Source organism: Atractosteus spatula, chromosome 24 (assembly GCF_055471065.1).
Source record: "Atractosteus spatula isolate fAtrSpa1 chromosome 24, fAtrSpa1.hap1, whole genome shotgun sequence".
In the NCBI taxonomy this organism is placed as follows: Eukaryota; Metazoa; Chordata; class Actinopteri; order Semionotiformes; family Lepisosteidae; genus Atractosteus; species Atractosteus spatula.
In genome coordinates, this window is record NC_142729.1 from 3,408,363 (window position 1) to 3,432,146 (window position 23,784).

The following is a 23,784-nucleotide window of genomic DNA, read 5'->3' on the forward strand; positions in this document are numbered from 1 at the left end:
GGATGCCTACATCTGGAAAGCAAGAAAAGACATTTACTTCTTGTCCAGGGAGACCGGAGTGAGACTCCACCTCAGTTACAGATTCCTGTGGTTCCAGTCTGAGTATGGTATATGCATTCACCCCCCTTCTGCTCTGTCCAATGGGTTTGGGGGTCTTAACTTGAGCCCACAATTTCCCTTGTAGGCAATCCACCAAAGGAGTCAGCCTATCAAGTAAGTCCTGTGCAATAAGCAGTGGTTCTGTGTTAAATCTAGAAATATAAACAGGGTGCACCACATTCATTGCTCCGAACTTGAGCTCTACTCACACTCTGTGTGTTATCCTCTGGTCCTGCGTATAGCTGGTAATGTTTAATGAACAAGGTTGCACTTGAAGTCTTCTGTCCTTTTCCTTGCTACTCGTTTGAACTTGCCACATAACACAGATAACATCAAACAGATTTCAGCCCCAGTAACAGTCATGCTTCACTTTATAAGATGTTTTCCATAGCGGCCCTGATATAAATGTGTCTTGCCTGGCCTCTCTGCTTTAAGTCTCCTAAAAACTGTTTTGAATCCAGGGGCCCTGTCAGTGACTTCAGGGGCAAAGTCAGCACCAGAGTCTGAATCTCCCTTACAGGGGTCCTCCCAGACTGAAATAGAGTGAGGAGGTGGGTTCAGAAAGGGGGCGTGCCCCCCTCTCCTGAGGGAGTGATCCTCATTAGTCTTCTGGCCTCCTGAGGAGACGGAGGTCTGTGTTCTAGCTTCCTGTTTACTCCTGGCAAGGAGAGTGGCTGTTAAGCTAAGATGTTAAGCACGATCACACTGATCTGATTTGTGTCATGGCTTAGCTGGCACCAGAGCTTCTGCTCCATCCAAATGAAGGAAGTTGTCAGCTTGATCTGCTCTTGTGGTGGACACAGGCAGCCTAGCAGCCTTTCCCTCTCCAAAACTATGGGCCTTACTCTCCCAGGTTTTCTGTGCCAGTTCCCTACTATTATACTACTACTACTACTACTACTAATACTAATACTAATAATAATAATAATTCCTTCCACTTATACAGTGCTTTTCTGGAGATCCCACTCAAAATACTTTACAGGTAATGGGGACTCCTTCTACCACCACCAATGTGCAGCCCCACCTGGATGATATGACAGTAACCGAAGTTTGGCAGTTCATTCATCACACATCAGCTATCAGAAAAGGGGAGTACAGAGTGATGAAGCCAGTTCATAGATGAGGATTTTAAGAGGTTATTATTGGATTAATTATTGTACAATTTGGCCAGGATAACAGGGATAACACCCCTACTCCTTTCCAGAAACCCTATGGGATTTTTAATGTAGTGTGCTCTCACGAGGCAGTAGTTCTGTAGGGGCTTGGGCATTTACTGGGACAATTATTAATTGTAGCAGTAAATCACAAAATTGATTCTTTTAATGGCCTTAGAATCCAACCATGCGGTATAACTCAAACAACACACACACACAGGTACTAATACACGAGGATACATTTATTAATACATAGAATAGGCATGTAAACCTAACAGATCTTATCGTGAGGGTTATCAGAATACAAAAGATATATATTCACTCAGTTACAAAGAGTTACATACATCAAGAGGACATACGTTTGGTATATCATTCATTTAGACCGTTTCGTAATTGAACTTGGTTACAACTTCTACATTAGATACTCAAAACAAGTACATACAGTGGTGTTAAAAAGTGTTTGCCCCCTTCCTGAGTTCTTATTTTTTTGCATGTTTGTCACACTGAAATGTTTCAGATCATCAAACAAATTGAAATATTAGACAAAGATAACACAAGTAAACACAAAATGCAGTTTTTAAATGAAGGTTTTTATTATTAAGGGAAAAACAAAATCCAAACCTACATGGCCCTGTGTCCGCAAAGAAGTCTGGTACAGAAACAATGTGCGCACCTCTTAAGTGTTTTTCAATCAGTTAATGAACAAGAACTCAAGAAATAATAAGTCAACCACTTGTCTGATAGATCCCATCCCCACTCAACTGGTCAAAGATTCCCTTGAAGTACTGGCAGGACCTATAATTAGTATGATGAACACGTCCCTTGCATCAGGCATTGTACATGACCAATTTAAGGTAGCTGTTAGACCACTGCTTAAGAAGCCAAATTTGGATTCACAAGTTCTTAACATCTACAGGCCTGTCTCAGATGTCCCATTTCTATCTAGAAATTCTTGAGAGAATAGTTGCAGCCCAACTTCAATCGCATCTGGACTCAAATAATATACTTGAGAAATTCCAGTCTGGTTTCTGCCCAGGCCAGAGCACTGAAACTGCGTTTTTAGTCGTAAATGATAAATGTGGTGGACATGGCGCAATATACCGCATCTTACCGCATGTTTTTTTAAATAGGATAATAGTATCTGGAAGCACCTTGTAAAACTGCCAGGTGGAGCTAATAAAGCTTAACATTTCATGTACAGTATTTAAGCTGTCACCAGAAAATGCCCGGTTTCAAATGACAGAGTGCTTGTTTATTTTTCTTTCTTTTAATGAATAGGAAAACTCCAATATTTAGACTTTTAATAATTTTAAACTGTGTATTACAGCATATTAAACATTGAAAACATTAAAAAGCTGGTATATTTTAGAAAAGGGGGGGCAGCATTTTGATTTTCCTGCACGAACTGTATTCGCTACAATACTATAATGAGTCCCTGTGGCATATCGTTTAAATTTCAGAATTATAAAAATTAAACCTTTATTGAGATTGCACGAGAGACAAAATGTACCTTTTGAGAAGTCGTGTACTGCTTGCAAAGTAGCAGATTTCGACAAACTGCTAACTTTGCTTGATAAATTTAAAATCTGTCTGTACTGTAGCTTTATTTAATTAAGCAGCAAGTCACCTTACTCTTACAAGTGGCTCTGTTAAGCAGAGTTTGTGTTAACACACCATACCATTTTGAATGAGTTTTAATCAAAATTTGTGGTAAAGAGGTTTAGTGGGCAGCGTTACTCACAGTGTAGTTCCCATAGAGTGTTAGTTTTAATACAATGTACAGTATAACAGTATAAAGCAAGTATGTTTTTTGGTTTGTAATCACTTTTCTTGCAAGTACATTTTGTATTCAGTTTTCTTTGTTGTATTAGCTGGTGGGCAAACGTTCGAGGTGAAAATTCTTCCACAAGGAGTGTACCTTTAAATTGGAAAAGATGGCACCAAAGGTTTTCAGTTTAAAAATGATTTGCTAGTCGACAGAGATCTGCATGGAGTACTGACATACAGAAGACATGATGAATGGATTTATACTTTCATTCATTTATCCCTTTTTTAATTGTATAATGTTAGCATGCCCAAAGGGATTGGGCAGCCAATTGACCATGGACCCCTAGAGGTTTTTGTTTTCTCCTTACTAAAGAGTTTTCGGTTCCTCTCCTCTGTTGTCTTCTGGCCTTTTCTCTTCCGTATTCACATCATGTACATTATGTTCTCTTGCTTTGTTAAGCGCCTTGGGGCAACCTTGTTGTGTAAGGCGCTATATAAAAATAAATTGGATTGAATTGAATTGAACTATCACACCAGTCTATCAGATCCATACATTGTGTGTCCTGTAATGAGCTCTACAAAAAAACTGATACCATTTGAAATGTGAATTTGTCTTAATGCCGCTGTGAGCTTCTAGCAGAAGTCACTGATGAAATGTGAGACAAGTCGATTCTTTGGCAAAGCTAAGCCCACCAAGCTGTTGAGTCACTTGAGAAATTGCTGTTCTCTGAATATATTGGACTACATTGGTCACAGGTAGCCAACTACTATTTTTAACTTGTTGTTTTCAAGTCTTTGAGAGATATCTCTCAAATTATCGATTAAGCCTAATCGATTAGAAATACACAGAATTTACTTTCAGTATTTGAATGTTACTCATAATTAATTAAAAGCATGCCTGTTCATTGTGTCCTTAGAATATCTTTATTACAGTTTGCACTAAGCTGTTAGCCAGTTCGGGTACTGTATAGCTGTTGTTAATGAATGACCAGCTGGGTTTGGTGAGCTACAGCTGAGGTGTCCTATAAGCTGTACAATGAATAGGCTGTCTGACTTCACCAGAGAGGCTTCTGTCCTGACTCTCAGAACAAGGGGAATGAAGGAAAACCACTTTTCCTCAAGTGCAGTGCATGCCAGTTAAGAAGTCTCCCAAACCTACATCATTTACACAAAATGTGTGTTTTGTGTGAAGGAAATGGTGAACAGCAGTGAGTGGAGAAAAGATCATGTACACATGGGTCCACAACGAGTTCACCTAGTGAATATATACAGTAAATATACTGTATATACTGGATATATACAGTAGCAGAGAGTTCAAATATTTATAAATACATATTAATCAGAAGCACATGTGCAGCAAAGAAGCCCATATCTAACTATATCAGCCTATGTAAACTATATCAAATTTTAGAAACATTTGAACAGAATAAGTTGTGAACTTTGTTGTGTTCCTGAGTGCTCTACACTCACCACTAATTTATAATAATAAATAAACGAATAATAATAATAAACTGTACTGCGAAACATTAATTATGAAATGTGATTTTTCTGTATTAATATTAAATATTAAAAACATTTTATTTCATGGACCCTTGCATGAAAACAAATCTTACCAATATCATCGATTTTTCCTTTGATTTCTGTTATGAGCTTAAGAATATGATCTCCCATAATGCTCAGTTGATCTGCTGCCACAATGTAGACAAGACAGTGGGCCATGTCATTCACTGTGGGATTCTTGTTGAAATCTGTAGAGTCAGCACTGAGAGGTTGGATGGGATTGAACTGGATGAGAAAAAGAGAATGGAAATGCAGTAAACAAGTTACAAGTATTGAATAGCTCTCTTTTAACTACTCATGATAACTTAGCTCTTCTTAAAACTCAAACCATCTTCTTTACTCACTCTGCCCCATGGGATACTGACCACTTGCAGTCAATGAAGACAGTCTCCCACAAACTAGACATAGGTGGCAACTTTCTGGGTTGAATGTACCTCTTCAGTTTTGGAAGGAGCACTTGATTGAATAAGTTGTAATGGAGTCTGCTAGATCCAGCTACTTCTCCCATATCATTGAGAACAACCAATGAGCTTAGATACCTGTTCTTCACCATCTGTAGCCTGCTAATGCCACACTGCCCACCCCAATACCTGCTTCATCCCAACTTCGCAACACTTTCTTTACAGTTTATTTAGTTCCATGATTGATAACATTCAGCATCACATCTTTCTTGTCACTTTTACTCCTTCCTGCATGCCTAGTTTCTCCTCTTTCTCAAATTTGACACTGCTTGTTTTAGTAAATCGGTATCATGTATGAAATCCACCACTGGCTTATTAGATGCCATTCCCTCTGCTTTATTTTAATCTTGTTTTTCTACCCTCTGCCCTCAACATAATGAATAAGTTCTCAGACACTGTTTTTTTGTTTTGTTTCTTTATTAGTCCTATACAACTTCTTGCATTAGGAATTCATCTTTTCGCATACCCCAGCTTTTCTCCATGGAGACACAGACACACAGACAGGGAGAGAAGCTTGGGGTCAGAGCGCAGGGTCGGCCATTGTACGGCACCCCTGGAGCAGTTAGGGTTAAGGGCCTTGCTCAGGGGCCCAACGGAATAGGATTCCTCTGCCGGCCGCAGGATTTGAACCGGCAACCTTCCAGTCACAGGCGCAGATCCTTAGCCACAGAGCCACCGCTCCACCCCTGGTATGGTACCTGTAGCCTATATACAACCTATCTTTTCTTGTAAAAAATAGAACATACTGCAATTCAATTATACTGTGCAAACATACTGTATTATTGCAAATACCCTCTTCAAATCCTTCCAACCTGGTTTCAGACAATTACACAGCACAGAAACTGCCCTCATAAAAGTTACTCATGATTTTCTCATGGCTGCTAATTCAGGCTGTCTATCCATCCTTATTCTCCTTGATCTTAGTGCTGGTTTTGACACACCTACTTGAGATTGTGTTTGGAGTTTATGACATCGCTCTTACCTTACTTAGTTACTCTTACCTTACCATACTTATTTAAAGCTTAGTAGCAGTCTGGGGTTTTCTGGGTAACCAGAATGTTAGATCTCAGAATCCCCTTGTTTGTAAATACTGTACATAGAGTAACTTGTTTTTTTGTTGTTGTGTGTAGTGTAGTTAGTGTTTTGTGATCATTAATAAATATTTTTTTCACCAAGTGTGCCTGAATTATTACTTCTCTCATCAAAGCTGTGCCAGATAACAAAGAATTCACGTTCCTCTAATTCAACCAACCACTTGGGTATATTCTGAAGAAAGCACTTACAAATTGGGGATTATGAAGATTTATTTCACTTGTTGACCAAACCACTTGGTCAAATCCTAATTTGTACCATTTTCATAACCCCCTTTTATAACAATATGCTCTATTCTGAACTCCAGTGTTTGAGATCCTTGAAAAACTAATGTCTTGAAGGAATGGAAATGTATCTATGCATTAGAAAAATAATAGATTACTTTTATAAATGCAAATATAAATTAGAAAAAGTTATCATATGTTGTTTGTGTGTTTTTGCTTTGTTTTTTATATGTATAATTCAAATTGTGCTTTTGTGCTAGATATTCTATACTTTCTAGTTGCTTATGTTATCTTAAGAATAAATAGCAGATACAGTTTAACCAAAAAACAAATAACATAAAGTCAAGGTGCATTCTCGCGATCATTGCTGGGTGCTAGCCTAGCGACAGGCAAGAAGATTTTAACAGTCGACAGCAACATGTTAACAGATTTTAACAAAAATAGGTTTTACGGTATGCCATATAAGAGATTTTGTCTCTATTTAAGATCACACACCAGTCTGTAAAGAGGGCTCTGAACTGCTGGAGACTGTATCTTGTCACAGAGATTTGGGGTGGTGCAGTGGCTCTGCGCCTGTAGCTGGAAGGCTGCCGGTTTGAATCCTGTGGCTGGCAGAGGAATCCTACTCTGTTGGGCCCCTGAGCAAAGCCCTTAACCCCAACTGCTCCAGGGGTGCTGTATAATAGGCTGACCCTATGCTCTGACCCCAAGCTTCTCTCCCTGTCTGTGTGTCTCATGGAGAGCAAGTTGGGTTATGCAAAAAGACAAATTCCTAATACAAGAAATTGTATATGCTCAATAAAGTGAACTTAACTTAACAGATTCCTCCCAGCACTGAATAAAAAATATATTTATTGCCTTTTGATCTACTGTCTGGTTATTTCTGCTCCTTGAAAGGGATTTTTTCCTTTTCCCATGTGTTCTGCCTGATTTTCCTAAATCAGTTATGTGGTGAAATGGTGATGCACTGTGAGTACAGTTTACCGTATATCCATCTTTCACATGGCCTTTCACCGCACTGACGAAGTCATCAGGACTTTTCAGAATCACATCTATTCCCATGATGTCGTAGATAACAAAAGGGAGAATTCCATTTTCTCCATTTGCGGGGCTTTCTACATAGTATGGTGTAAACTAAATAACAAAAAAGGAAAATATAAATTCTAACAGAATCTCTACATTGCACAGCCATTAAAATATTTCACCACAGATAAAATTTAAATACAACTTAAGCACTTTTAAAGGTCATTATAGACATTTCAATACAATTGTAATATGACTTAATGCTAGATCCGATTTACCCACTTCAGTTCCTCATGGACAGTTGCCTTTGTTCTGGTTTAGATCAAGACCTTACTAAGACTTACTGAAATGTTAAACAGATTTCTACATTTGCTCTTTTTATATTCTCATCTCGAGAACTGATTTTTCAGGGAAGAATGAAATACTGTAACTGGAATATTATACAGTGGACTCCATAAGTATTGGTACCCCTTGATAAATAGGAAGGACAAAGAAGTATAATGCAAATCATAAGTTCATTAAGCACTGAAATATATTTCCAACATAAGGAATTAATTATCCTGAATTAATGACTCAATGGAATTAACCAAGACAAGAAAACTATTATAAATTATTTTCCCCAGAATAAAAGAAACATAGTTATTGGCATTCCTGTTTTTAGCACTTGGTGGAGCCTCCCTTGACAGGGATAACGGCAGTAAGTCTTTCGCTGAAATGCTTTATCAGGCTGGTGAACACATTGGGAAGGATCCAAGACCATTACTCCATGCTGAACCTTTCCAGATCCTTGAGGTTTGTAGGTGTGTGCTTATGGACAGCACTCTTCAGCTCAGACAGATTTCAACAGTTTTCAACAGGGCTCAAGTCAGGGGACTGAGATGGCCAAGGTAAAAAGCTTATTTTCTTTTCTATCATCTATTTCTTTGTTGATTTTGAAGCACGTTGTCATGTTGAGAGATACATCTTCAGCCAAAGCGTAGCCTCCTGGCAGAGGCAACCAAGTTTTTTGCCCAAAATATCCTGGTACTTTTGAGAATTCGATCTTAACAAGGGCCCTGGGAGCACTGGCAGCATAGCAGCCCCAGAGCATCAACAATGCCCCACCCTATTTTACAGTAGGTATGATGGTACGATGCGCTTTTAAGTATATGCATCCATCTTCTTATGCCAAACATACCTATGATGACTGTGGCCAAAAAATTCAATTTTGATCTCATCTGATCACAGCTGCTCCCAGTCATAGTGCCAATAGCGTTATCAGCTTATCAAGAACAACAAACAAGATGGTACTATCTTGTACTCTATGGTACTCTAACTCAAATCCCTCTTCAAGAAAATTTAACCGGTTATATTTTTACACATGCCCACAAATACATTGGCGTCTGATAATTCAATCGATAACTTCTAAAAAAATAGAGATAATGACAATTTAGAGAAGTTTATCGATAAATATTACAACCACATATAAGAACCAGGATCAAAATGTGGTAGGAAACAGCTCAGCTCAGCTCAGCTCCAGTGATTTGTAGGAGCCTGCCTGTTCTTTAGAAGATTATAGATTGCTTTCTTCTATTGATGAGAGATTTCAAAACTGGATTTGCTCCAGAAACTGGTCAACGATGTCACAAAACTTAAGGCAGAGGTTGAGTAAAACAATGAGTTAATTGAGGAACTGAAGAAAAAGAATAAACATGGATAAGCTCCAGACAACTAACAAAATATTTAATCCGAGAGAATGTGCAGTCAAAAGCCACCTTACTGGATCTCCAGTGCATAAGTCTGCACTGACAATCTAGTGTTCACGGGTCTGGAGGAAACTGAAAATGGAAGAAACTTACAATTAAACTGAACAACACCTAAAGCATGTAATGAGGAAACAGCTGTAGATGCCTGCCAAAGCTGTTAGTCAAATTGATTAAAATCTGACCAACCTTGACTCATAGTTGCAAAACCTTCTAGCTTTAAACAGAAGCTGCTGGTTTTCAGTAAAGGCAAGAAGCTAAAGGTTTTCCTTATTCAATGAATGAGCAATATCTGGCAGAAATAATAGAGAGGTGGTGGAAATTGATCCCGATAATGAAGACTTATATAGCACATAAAATTAAAGTGCATCTAATTAGGGACAAATTATACATCAATGATCAACTTTATAGGGAAACAGTAAATATTATACTCCTTGTCCTATAACCATGTAAAAACGTCCCGTCTTTTCTTACTGTCTGCTAGCCCATTACAATTAAAACTAATTAATACAATTAAAATATATCAAAACTTACAACTAATAGTAATGAAGTTCTGGCTGAGCCACTTGAAATCTTGTGAGAAGAGGAAAGATATTTCTCTGAGATTGTTTCCTTTCAACAACTGCCTGTACCTCTTAAGAGTAAAAAGAGTACATGTTTTTTCTTTCCTGATAAAATTGTTTTAAAGCTAACAGAAGTACAAAAGGAATCATGTGAAGCTGTTATTACTAAAGAGAAACTATCCCAAGCAGTTTGGTCCTTTAAGCAGAATAAGACACCAGTTATAGATCGTATTCCAATAGAACTTTATCAAACCTTTTATAAATCAATCGAAGAGCCAATTCTGTCAAGTTTTAACTTCTCGCACAAAAAAGGCAGACTTACAGATACACAATCAGAAGGATTAATATAACTATTACTGAAACAGGATGCAAAAGGGCAATATAAAGGTCCTACACACTTAAAGAACTGGAGACCCTTAAACTTACAGTGTTGTGACACAAAAATGTTAGCACCGTGTATTGCAAATCATTTAACAAAGTGCTGCATTACATCATACATCAGGACCAATCTGGATTTTTATAGAGACGATATATTGGGGACAATATTAGCAACAGTTAAGAGATAATAGATTATTATAACAATTCAAATATGCCAGTTTTGATCTTTATAGCATATTTTGAGAAGGCATTTGATAAAGTATGTCTTGAATACATATTTAAATGTCTAGAGTATTTTAATTTTGGGGAATCCTTCAGAAAATGGATAAAGGTAATGTACAATAAACCAATGGGTATATCTCTAAGAACATTCATTACTAAGAGGGGTCAAACAAGGATGCCCTTATCTGTTTATAATTGCAATAGAAAAATTGACAAAAAAATTTGATTTAATGAGCAAATAGAAGGTCTTGGGATAAACAATCTTAAGTCAAAAGTAGCTACAGTATGTACGCTGTCAATACAAATTTTCTTAATTAACCTAAGTTGTCCTCACTATTAGCTTTCTAAGATTTGTCAGGTCTTAAACCTAATTATGAGAAATGTACTATTTTGCGAATTGGAAGCGTCATTCTCACTACAGTGCAATTTGCCAATAAAATGGTTAAATGGACCAGTGGAAATGTTGGGTATTTCTATTTCAGAAAATATACAAGAACTTACCAAAGTACATTTTGATTGTAAATTAAGTAAAACTGACAAAACATTAAAACCATGGAAAGGCATAAAATTAACACTTTATGGTAAAATAACCTTAATTAATTCACTAATAATTCCCCAGTAAAAAGGAACGCAGTTATACAATGAGTACAATCAAGGAGGACTAAAATTAATTAACATAAGGGCTTTGAAGCTGGTTGGAGTTTCAATTTAAATCTCCGTAAATTCCGACTGATGTGTAGCAACAGATCCTTTGGTTTGACTCAGACATTCAAATAACTGGGAGATCCTTTGATGCAAAAATATATTATTTATATGAAAGATTTTATTAATAACTTTATGACTTACACAACTTTTAAAGAATGACATTGAAGGATCTGTTCTGTGCATCAGTTTAATCAACTTATGTCAGCAATTCCTAAAAGATGGAAAATGAATCTGAAGAGAGGAAATACCAAAAATATAGGTCCTTGTATCGCCCCCCACTCCATATATAAAAAATAATCAAAATGAATAAAAAGATCTACATCTATTTTATGGAGAGGGTCGAAGTCTAGTCCAATTAAGATACAAAATAGTTGGGAATACATGTTAGATATGCCAATTTTAACTTGATAAATAAGACTACCATGGATGTCTCTTTTAGGATTATTCAATTTAAATTATTACACAAAATATTAGCGACTAGAAAAATGTTAAATCTGTGGGCTTTGGAAAACTCCCCTATGTGTAGGTTTTGCCGTATAGAGGAGGAGCATGTATTCTATTTTGGTTTTGTCCAAAAGTGGCATTATTGGAGCAATGGATTTCTCCATACAGTGTTGCTTTTCGAGTAGATCTTGTAAATGTACTTTTGGGAGATTTAAGAAAGAACTCAGATGGTATTGGAAATTTAATTATAATGTTAGGGAAAGCCTTTGTCTTTAATGCAAAATCTATAAGAAACTTAATTTAAGATGTTTGTAAAACACCACTGGCACCTTAAAATGTTAATTTCAAAAGATCAAAAGTATACTAATTACCTTCAACATAAATGGGGGAAACAAATTGAGGGGGAAGGTTTGGAACCACCTTGAGGGAATAAAAGATTTAGCCTTATATACAGTTGAGAGGAACACAGACTTGGTCAGGTGTCAGGATGTGGAAGAAGGATAATAGTAAGCTGACTGCTGCTAAAGTTGTCTTAACTCTGTGGAAGACACTGCTTTTCCTTCTCATCCAAAAGCAACCAAATCCAGGTGAGTCTAAAGTGAAAAACAGGAAACAGTCCGTAGGTACATTGCTGGAAATTCCATCCGGAGACGAACATAGATGCAAACACATGAAGAACAAGAATCCAAGAAATACGGGGCTCTGCTCCATGCCCCAGGCTCAAAAGGTCAAGCTAGCTCCAACAGGCCTATGCCTCAGGCTTCCCCTGAAGCCTGGTAGTGGGCGGGCCATCAGGCAACCATGTTTCAAAGCTGAGCCCCGAAGGCAGGAGGAAGAAAACTTAAATAGGGAGAAGAAAATACCTGTCTGAACTATTATCGTCCTACTCCCCACCTCGCAACCTTCTAATTCTGGTCTCCTTATTGTCCCCCAAGCCCGTCTACATTGTATGGGTGACAGGGCCTTCTCCTGTTATGCCCCTAAGCTCTGGAACTCTCTCCCCAAGGATATCAGAGAGTCACCTTCTCTAAACTCCTTCAAATCCAGACTCAAAACCCTCTTCTTCAGAAAAGCCTTTACTTAACTGGTTCCATTCTTCACCCCTCTGCTTTTCTTAGTACCACCATCCATGTCTCCTCTGTATATTGTAATTGTGTTTTATCTTGTGTATTCTTTTTATTTATTGTTGTTGTCTTTCTGTAAAGTGCTTTGAGAAGCCACCTTTAAAGGCGCTATATAAAATAAAGTTTATTATTATTATTATAGCCTTTCCAAATAGCTTGTTGGCATGGAGTTGTCGTCTAATAGTTGTTTTTGAGACAAGAAGACCCCACTTTGCAACCAATCCTTGTATTTCTTTAACTGAAACTTTTGTATTTTACTTTTCCACCCTCAATATCCTTCTCACTGTGCGTGAGACAAGATAGGCTTGCATCCTATCCCTGGCAAATTAAGCACTGCTCCAGTGGTGTTTAATTTTTTTTTTATTTATTGCTTTGACAGTTGATATTGGTATTTTTAAGGTTTTACTTATTTTTTAACCCATTATTTGCAATGGTTTGCCTAATTTCTTTTATTAGTCCTTTGACCTTCCCAATGCTGATGGATGACAAAAGGTTTTTCTTTGTGTGTTTTGTCATTTTTATACCCTAGGGAAACAGGAAGACAAAAGTCCAAAAGTCACTTATGGTGACTATATATATTATTTTTAAATATATATTATTAAATATTTTTTTTCAAGTAGGTAGCTGCATCAGCATGAGTAGGCTGCAAAGGAACAAGTAAAGAGTTTATTCCATCCTGAAAAGAAAAGAAAGGTAACACAACGTTTTGGCTGGTGTCGTGTCCAGCCACCAGCCATACCTAAAGAAGGCTCCACAACTGAAACATTGTGTTTCCTTTCTTTTCTTTTCAGCATGGAATAAGACCTTTACCTGTTCCTTATTATTTTTTTCAGATGTGTTTGACTGTACTTGAAGGGTTGTGGAACCTATGTTTCTTACGGTGAAACAGTATAAATTGTTTATAATTGAACCTTAATATGAAAAAAAAAATGTTTTAGAAAAATAGGTAAAAGATTCCCCTAATATGTGAGTATTAAATGTTGTATCTGTTATTATCTATATACAGTAGTTTATTTTATTATGACTTTTTTCATATGTATCAATGAGTGACAAAATTCTGAAGTCCACTGTATATATGATTTTTCAATGGGTGTATTGATGGTTTGAAAGTCAAAAAACCTCATGACTTCTAGGTGACAATCGCCTACATAGAAAATGCGGTTTCTGCATTTAAGAGTCAAAGATCCAAAGTCTTTCACTTCACTTAGTGGGAAGTCACTTTAGAGTTATTATCATAACTTAGTTACATTTCTCAGCATTACAAAAGGTTCATAAAGAACATGTCAATTCATTCATCCCCGGTAGATGATTACCAACCTTCTTCGTAAGACTACGTGTAGCTTCACCAGCCAAGGCCCGAATTAACAAATAACCTTGAAACACAGAATCAACTGTACTGATGTAACTAGACTTTCCAGACTTGATCTGTCCAGTCATAATAATTCTTAATTTTTTAGCCTCTTTGTATTTTGGTGTTAAGGTCCTTATTTCTTTCATCAGTTTTTCTTTCTCCCTGTAAACAAAAAAGAACACAAAGGAAAAGTCAAACTTTGTAGAAGGCTGGATGACTGTGCTTCTACACTGTTCTATGGGTAAATATTTATGTCAAAAACAGCATGATATACTGGGTACAATACAAAATAAAAATAAATGTTTAAATTGTGTATTTACATTTTACCATGATCTTCCACAATATTATTTCAAGGGAAAAATCTTGGGTTAGTAAAGTAGAGCTAGCACCTCAGGGATAGGGAAAGAGGAGGAAAATGCCGCTGACTCCTTAAGAATCGTTTTGAGAGGTGCTGCCTCACGGTCAGGGGATAGAAAAGAGAGGATAGCCCCTTGACTCGCTGAGAAGCCCATGAGAGGCTGGGAATAAATCCCTCAAGGGGAAAGAGTAAGACCCCTGACTGTAGGAATCACATTGAGAGGCGCTGGCTAAGGGTTTGAAAATGAAAGAAAAGCTGCTTGAGAAGGAAGTGAGAGAAGTCCCCTCACCCGCTGAGAGTCACTGAGGTGCTGCCTCGCAGCTGGGATAAGCCCTCAGGAGACCGAGAGATAGAGAGTTAGTAAGTCCCCGAGAAAAACGTGTTCGAGGGTCTCCTCTGGCTCATGCTGTGAAAACCTCCCCAGAAAGTGTTAAGGTGGCACTGCCATTCTGAGGTCAGGGAAGTGAGCTGCACTTATCCCACTAAAGATGGACCCCCAGCCCAACACTTTCTCTCCCATCACCCATGAGCACAAAGTGTGTGCCAATGCATAATTAAAGAAACAAGAAAATAGATGAAGAGAGGAATGTGTAGATGCTATGTGTGAGCCTGGCCGCACAGTGGAGAGGGAAAAAAACCTTTTTGTCAATTTTGAGGAAAACCTCTGGTGGCCCTGGTGGAACAGACGCCCCCACTCCGGGCACACTAGCAATGGATAGTTGAGCGGCTGAAATGTCTGAAGGGTTGGTATGGATGTAAAGATCGACTGCAGATGAGGACCAGAGGCCCAGTGCCTTAATAGTCTGAATATCTACAGATGCAGCCATTCAAAATACACGGTACAAACCCGCGGTACGGTAATCTACCCACAAGCCACTGCGGGGCACCGTAGGGCACCGCGGTTAGTGATTGGCTGGCCAAAATGACCGACAGGGGCACTCGTTGTGCATTGGTTGGTAGTGAAAAGATTTAATCATTTAATGTCTTTACTGTGCACATTTTAATCTGCTTAGTTTTGAATATTTATATGGAATTTTACCACTAAAGGGAAATTTTAGTAGCTGAGCATAAAAAGAAGAGGAGCATAACGCATCTGAAGGTCATAAACGATATTAATTAAGGAACATAAACATTACTGTATGTACGTAAACTGTACTGTGCATGGCTGGTCTTGGTAGTTTAAAGAAAAAATACACACCAGTCTTCCATTTCTCCCTAAACATTTTAAGCATGAAAGTTTTATGAAACGGTACCCAAATATGCGATTGCTGTATAGAATGAATTTTAATTTTAAAAAATTATTTAACACGAAAATTAAACTGTTTACATCTTCCGCCTGAGAACAGTCACCCGTTGCTACCCAACGCAGAAACACAGCCACTAACTAGCAAAGAGAGGACATTAGCTAGCCAATATGATAAAGAAATAAATGATTATTTTGTTTATTTCTTTTGCACATTTATTTGAACAGTTCCATCGATTGTACAAGCACTTGGAAACTGTCCAATCCCTAGTTCATCAGGCATTTTCTTTTACGCTGCGGGCATTCTCCCGGTCTGGTGCCGGTCTGTGTCTTCTAGGATATAATGCCAGCGAACTCTTGTTTTTATGTCCACTATAACAGACAGTCTCCTTTGCTTTTAACCGAGTGTCTAACCCCTCTGATTGGAGAAAAAAGACGTGCTGGTTTGCTATACATACTGTACCAGGAAGATGATTTCTTTCTATTCGAAACGTGTATTTTAAAAGTTTAAGAAGTAAAAACCTTACCGCATACACAGATTTCTAAACTGATCAGGATCGTTATCTTTGTCTTATCCATAATAATGTTCACCGCTCTGTCCAGCAAATTAATAATAAATTTTATTTTATATAGCGTTTTAAGCGAATAGGTAATTAGATTGTTCATAAACCTAATCACTTTTTCTACATAAACACAGCGTGATTGCTCTCTGAAAATGCTTTTTTTTTATTTAGGCTCAGATTTCAACTATAGATCGTATTATTATAAACTTTCTTGGAAAAATGTCTTTTATGTAAACCATGTTCGCTATTAATTCATTTAAGGCTAGAATATGTTCATTGTCTTCCAATGAAAGAAGGGTTCCTGTCGTCGTAGTCGAGTTGACATTAGAAGCTTGCCACGCCCGGACCATTACACCAACGCATTAGCATGTTAAAGCGATTTCATTGAGGAGCCTAGCTTTCTTAACTAGTAAGTACTGTACTTCCTTGGTTTTTGAGGGGGGAGGTGTCTTTCGCTGGAAATCTCGCCCCCTTCTACTTTGAAAATACCTGTGAAACCGGTTTAATTCGTCACAGCCAGCACTCCCGCAGAGAGGGGGGTTGTACTCGTTAATGTCTTAAAACAAAGCAGAAACTTCTTGTATTTTCCGATGACATACAAGTGGAAAGATTACAGATTTTAATCGTCTTTTTTCTGAACCAGGGAAAATCTGATCATGTTTTTCTATAACAATAATAAAAAACGTTTATACTAAAGAATATTACTTAGTTATATTAATCATCATATTACTACCAAAAAAGTCGCCCCAACAACAAAGACATGATTTCATCATAACACCCTGCCAAGTGGCGAGATATGATTCCTTTGTTGTTTTTGCATAAAGATTTAAACGATTAACGTGTCGGTGTCAAGATTTTTTTTTATGGTTTGGTTAATAATGCAGTTTGTAAATCCATATTTACCAAACGATAGCTGTAAAGCCTGCTGTTATGGGGGGAAACCTGATGTTGAAAGAAGTTGTTACTCTACAAAACCTTTTTCGTTTAAAGCAACAGGTGGGGTCATCTGCCTTTGGGAAATATCATCCTGCAGAGGATATTTTATTCTTAAATTCAGGTTTGGGACCTTGTTAGGACAAATAGGGACTTTGTTAATTTGTTTGTCACACAAATCGTTATCTTCAAGTATTAAGTGCACAGTACAGGGTTCATGTTCTGCTGTCATGGTGGTCTGAAAATGATTTCTTTTTGTATATTAGCTCTCTTCTCAGTACACCGTATAGTTCTGGCTGTATGGAAGGTTTTGTGTTATCCTGAGGTATGCCAGACAATAAACATCTCTGAAGACAATTCCTTGGTTTCATGTTTCAGCAGGTTGTTTTGAGTGTCTGAACATTATCTCCTTGCACCTGTAGTTATTTGCAGCTGGGAAAGCTAATGATTATGATCTGGGAATGTAACTGAGATTTTTTTCTCCATAATAAGCAGCTTTGCAGCAGGTTATTTGTTTTCACTGCTTGAGAGGTATTGGAATGCTGCAAGCAAACATGCAGCTGTAAAGTTGAGCAGTTTTTAATGTCATGCTCTTGAGAAATAAAGCCTTTAGACAATTAGGAGGTACTGGTATTCACAAAGTAGAAGGTGGTGTTTTCAGAGGCCTAAAGGGAAACTGTTATACCTAATGATTAAATACTTGATGAGACATTTTTTTACTGCATTGTTTAAGTATAATCTGTGTATCTCAGCTGAAAAGCTGAGATAAAATAAGATGTATGCATCTAAATAACTGGACCTCAAATAGCAGACCTTATGAGCAATACTGTGTGTATTTATTTAAAATATTTATAGCTCCTCTGGAAAGTTGGTGGGGGAAAAAAACTGATGTGCTGAAACAGTACAATTAAACACGCTCTGCAGAAATGGGGATGGTTGTTATTTTCCAATGACATACAAGTGGAAAGATTACAGATTTTTATCGTCTTTTTTCTGAACCAGGGAAAATCTGATCATGTTTCTTTATAACAATAATAAAAAACTTTATTTTACATTATTTTACATATCCCGCTTACACATCGCACGACTTTAATAAATCTATTCTTTATTAATACTAAATAAATAATACTAAAAATACTACAGCAAAGAGGTCACTTGATTTTTGGAATAACTCCAAATAGCACAATGATCCACTGGCATCCCTGAAGTCTATTTAGTCCATAATCTTCCAAATACAATCATTAAGCAATTATAAGAATTATACCATCCTATTTCTTTGTGATGTCCTGTAAAAACTAAACCTATTTTTATAAGGCTTTTACTCAAAAGATTTCCAAACACACAAAGCATTTGTGAAGTACTATAGTATTTCTAAAGGTTACTGGTACAACATCAATCATTAAAGCTTAACAATAAAGTTTAGATTGCCGACTACGGACTAACTACATTAACTAACTGCAATGCAACAGTATACATTTTACAAGTAAGAATATCTGGTTGAATTCTTGCATTTGGAGCCAATTTAATGCGAGAGATTTTAAGTTTTAACAGAAGAAAACTACGAATATGAAAACAGCCATAACAACAAAAATTACTGTGCAAATATCAAAAGGCTACTTCAGTAATGAAATAATAATCACAGTAGAAACCAGACACTGTTTACACCATATTGTTAAGAAAGACTCAAGACAGAAATGTTCATGTACAGCTGGAAAAAACAACTTCTAAAACAACAGTGAAGGCTGCAACATTACGCCCATGCTTTTCCACACTTGTAAGGATAACCTTAAAACTTAGGCTGTTGAGTCCAATCAATTAAAGCTGGAGTTCTGCAGGTTGTACAGGCTTAAAAGGTAGATCGGTAGTTTATCTGCAATATAGTCCAGTACTTTAGGTGTTTCTTGGTTTAATTTTCCTGCTTATTAATGCTTACTTTCCTACATTTCCAATGCGGTTCACTATCATTATACACAAAAGCCAAACCATAAACTTTGAAGCTAGCAGACTTCAAGAAAACACCTGTTGGTGTTAAATGGTGAGGTTTTATTATAATCTAAGGTATGAAAACAAACTAGCTACATTTTTAACACACTTTATAATACACCACTTTTTTTGTTGTATCCCAAGTGATTTTAAGCATTTCTGTTTTAATTGAACTTCTAGAGTTATTTCTCCAATGTTTAGGAGGATATCACCATAATAAGGGCATGCTTGTCATATGCTAAAAGAATAGCTTATAACAGGAAATGCAAAGTCTGTTTTTTTTAAAAAGCTCCTTTAAAGCCTGTGCCCCAGAAGGTCAATTTATGTTGAGCTGTGAAAGTGCTTTACAATAAAAACCTTGTGTAAATGGTTAAAAGCAATGATCCAGGGACCAAAGGTGATTCAGGAGCCTAGAACTAATATTTGTGTGTTCGGTGCAGTCAGATGTTGAAATTTGTTCCTCGTTTTTGAAAAAGTCCTTTTATTTTGCCGTTCCTTTTATTTTCAATAGGAATCTAGGAATCTCTAGGAGACATCAACTGCAAAGTGACATGACTGAGAGCCTCTTGAGTCCTGCAGATACAGGGTACCTCATAATTTTAATGAAATCAAATGTGTACTGTACCTGTAAAACTGAAGTTTACCTAACAACCATCCCCTTTTCTGCAGAGCGTGTTTAATTGTACTATTTCAGCACATCAGTTTTTTTTCCCCCACCAACTTTCCAGAGGAGCTATAAATATTTTAAATAAATACACACAGTATTGCTCATAAGGTCTGCTATTTGAGGTCTAGTTATTTAGATGCATACATCTTATTTTATCTCAGGTTTTCAGCTGAGATACACAGATCATACATAAACAATGCAGTAAAAAAATGTCTCATCAAGTATTTTATCATTAGGGTATAACAGTTTCCCTTTAGGCCTCTGAAACCACCACCTTCTACCTTGTGAATACCAGTACCTCCTAATTGTCTAAAGGCTTTATTTCTCAAGAGCATGACATTAAAAACTGCTCAACTTTACAGCTGCATGTTTGCTTGCAGCATTCCAATACCTCTCAAACAGTGAAAACAAATAACCTGCTGCAAAGCTGCTTATTATGGAGAAAAAAATCTCAGTTACATTCCCAGATCATAATCATTAGCTTTCCCAGCTGCAAATAACTACAGGTGCAAAGAGATAATGTTCAGACACTCAAAACAACCTGCTGAAACATGAAACCAAGGAATTGTCTTCAGACATGTTTATTGTCTGGCATACCTCAGGATAACACAAAACCTTCCATACAGCCAGAACTATACGGTGTACTGAGAAGAGAGCTAATATACAAAAAGAAATCATTTTCAGACCACCATGACAGCAGAACATGAACCCTGTACTGTGCACTTAATACTTGAAGATAACGATTTGTGTGACAAACAAATTAACAAAGTCCCTATTTGTCCTAACAAGGTCCCAAACCTGAATTTAAGAATAAAATATCCTCTGCAGGATGATATTTCCCAAAGGCAGATGACCCCACCTGTTGCTTTAAACGAAAAAGGTTTTGTAGAGTAACAACTTCTTTCAACATCAGGTTTCCCCCCATAACAGCAGGCTTTACAGCTATCGTTTGGTAAATATGGATTTACAAACTGCATTATTAACCAAACCATAAAAAAAAATCTTGACACCGACACGTTAATCGTTTAAATCTTTATGCAAAAACAACAAAGGAATCATATCTCGCCACTTGGCAGGGTGTTATGATGAAATCATGTCTTTGTTGTTGGGGCGACTTTTTTGGTAGTAATATGATGATTAATATTACTAAGTAATATTCTTTAGTATAAACGTTTTTTATTATTGTTATAGAGAAACATGATCAGATTTTCCCTGGTTCAGAAAAAAGACGATTAAAAACTGTAATCTTTCCACTTGTATGTCATCGGAAAATACAAGAAGTTTCTGCTTTGTGCTAAGACATTAACGAGTACAACCCCCCTCTCTGCAGGAGTGCTGGCTGTGACGAATTAAACCGGTTTCACAGGTATTTTCAAAGTAGGTAGTACAGTACTTACTAGTTAAGAAAGCTAGGATCCTCAATGAAATCGCTTTAACATGCTAATGCGTTGGTGTAACAGTCCGGGCGCGGCAAGCTTCCAATGTCAACTCGACTCGATTGGAAGACAACGTATTCTAGCCCTAAATGAATTAATAGCAAACATGGTTTACATAAAAGACATTTTTCCAAGAAAGTTTATAATAATACGATCTATAGTTGAAATCTGAGCGTAAATATAGAGAAAAAGCATTTTCAGAGAGCAATCACGCTGTGTTTATGTAGAAAAAGCGATTAGGTTTATGAGCAATCTAATTACCTATTCGCTTAAAACGCTATATAAAATAAAGTTTATTTAAAGATGAATGATAAGTGTCGCAGTTTAAATAATTTTCGTAGTAGGGCTTGGACAGATTCCAAGTGCATTTTTGCAATTTACGTTGCATTGTCCAATGTGCTGCTGTAATACAGTTTAAAATACAGTAAGTCTAAACTGTATCAGCTTTATTTATGGGTTGCAATTTAGAAAAAGTCAAAAACCGCACTCAAAATGCAATTTAGAGCTTTCTGGCAAGAGGAGACACCCAAATTAATAATGTAACATGCCACTGTTTGTGCATGAACAAAGTTATACTGCAATTTTCCTTAGATACGCCATTAAAAAAAAAAAATTTTGAATCCCCGGCGGAACACATTCCATAAGAATCAGCGCTTTTATATATCGCCTTTAAACACATATATTTAAACATGTGTTTACGATTTAAATCAAAATGCAATTCAAATCAATATAAATGTTTATTTTGTAATGCATAGGTGACTATTCATTGTTATTAAAAAGACTTAAATTCGATCATGTTGTGATATTTAGAAATATAAATTTGTTTGGTGCGAGTGAGGTTTTATTTAATCTCTGACCAAGGGAAACGTTTCATTTTCTCAAAGAAATGTTTGTTAAAAAAAGAAGTCATAGTTCCAGTGGGATTCGATCACAGACCATGAGACATGGGAGTCAGGAATCTAACCCACAGCATCACCGGCGTGGTCACATGCAGAGTGCTGAAAAAGCACTACAGAAACATTATACACAGAAGCATAAATTACCTTACACTCAATTTAAACACAAGCTGTCTTTAGCCCTCTAAGCTGGTTCATACAGAAATGTAGAGAACCAGGCTCAGAACAAACAGGTTCATTAGCGAATACATATGCAGGACAACTGGAGAAGACGTTTTACAGTGGATGGATTTTTAGAAACACCCCATCAGTGACATCACTGAAGTCAACTCCTAGGTAACTTTTGTGTGGATAGTTTCACAAGAATCAGACAAAGGTTTAAGCATCGCTTGTTCTAGATAAAACTGCAAAAAAAAAACAACAACCCATAATGTACTTCTTTGCGGCTATGTTTGCCCAAATCATATACTCACAACGTGAAATTAGAAAATAATATTACGTAACCAAAATCCGCAATATGGAAACAGAACCTGTGTAATTGTTGACAGATGATGTACTCGTAACGGTTTTACAAGACGAACTACAACATTTAAAAAATGACTTGTATGTACTTGATATCTCTAATCAATCCACGGCGATATAGTTAAAGCAGAGTCCCCGCACTGCATTAAAACAAAACGAAAACTAAAACGCCCTGGGCATACCGTTTCGCGCTTCTTATCAGTTGCTCAAAAGTAATTTGACCGTATGAAATGCATAATATAAACCTAGAAACATATACGTGAGCAGTATATACGTAGTATCGGTGTCAAGACATACCTCTCAAATACTGTAAATCAAGTTAAAAATATCTCAAGACCGATTCAGGTCATAATGAAACCATGTTTCGTGTATGTTTTCTTTACAGTACCGATACCAGCCATATACTGTATGTTTATGTTCCAAAATTAATATCGTTTATGGCCTTCACATGCGTTGCAGTATGCTCCTATTCTTTTTATGCTCAGCTACTAAGATTTCCCTTCAGTGGTAAAATTCCATATAAATATTCAATACTTAAACGGGCACAGTTAAGATATTAAATATACATATACATACTGTATACAGTACAGTTTGCATACGGTAATATGTTTATGTTCCTAAATCAATCTCTTTTATGAGCATGTGAAAGGCATGGTGAATCGATTCTCAAAAATTACTGTACTTTGCATGATTGGAAACAAATGCGTGATTGCAAAATGCTGTGGTGTTACTTTTACAAAGACGGTCAATGAAAAAAACCAGGGCAATACTTTGAGTTTACACTTACAGCTTGTCCAAGGTCATTCATTATTAATACTATTAGTAATATCTTTGTTAAAGACTTTGATGGCGACAGCTCAAACATGAGAGGTTGAGCTTTATTATCTCCACCTTGCGGAAATTCCGGATGCTATTATTTTGCTTGCGGTATTATAGGAGAATTTACGGTAACTCGCGGTATTTACCAGTAACTCGCGGTAGACTGCGTACAGCGTACCGGAAAATAATGCGGTATCGCCCGTGCATTTTGAATGCCTGCATCTGTATGTTTATTAATCTTCCTTGTTATGCACAGTGAGAATGATAATGTAATGAGAATTAATTTAATCACAGAGTGCTCATAAATTGTGCTAGGAAGAAAACAGATAGGTGTTCTGAAAGGTCACATATAAACGGGTTTTCGATGGACAGAATGACAGTGTGACAGTGTAATGATTTCGGGTTCGGATAGGACGGTCCCAAAAACTCAGACATGCGGAGTTAAAAGCTGCCTA

At 36.9% G+C, this 23,784-nt stretch overlaps 1 protein-coding gene across 1 annotated transcript in view; it reads right to left on the reverse strand.

The window, feature by feature from the left end:
• Positions 1 to 656: 656 nt before the first annotated feature.
• LOC148815786 (interferon-induced protein 44-like) overlaps positions 657 to 23,784 on the reverse strand; it is a 40,174-nt gene continuing 17,046 nt past the window's right edge. The window contains exons 2-5 of the mRNA XM_088904687.1: positions 13,876 to 14,071; positions 7,342 to 7,491; positions 4,634 to 4,805; positions 657 to 757 (exon numbers count right to left, since the gene is read on the reverse strand). Of these exons, the coding sequence (XP_088760813.1) occupies positions 657 to 757; positions 4,634 to 4,805; positions 7,342 to 7,491; positions 13,876 to 14,071 (619 nt within the window). The remainder of the gene's footprint in view (positions 758 to 4,633; positions 4,806 to 7,341; positions 7,492 to 13,875; positions 14,072 to 23,784) is intronic.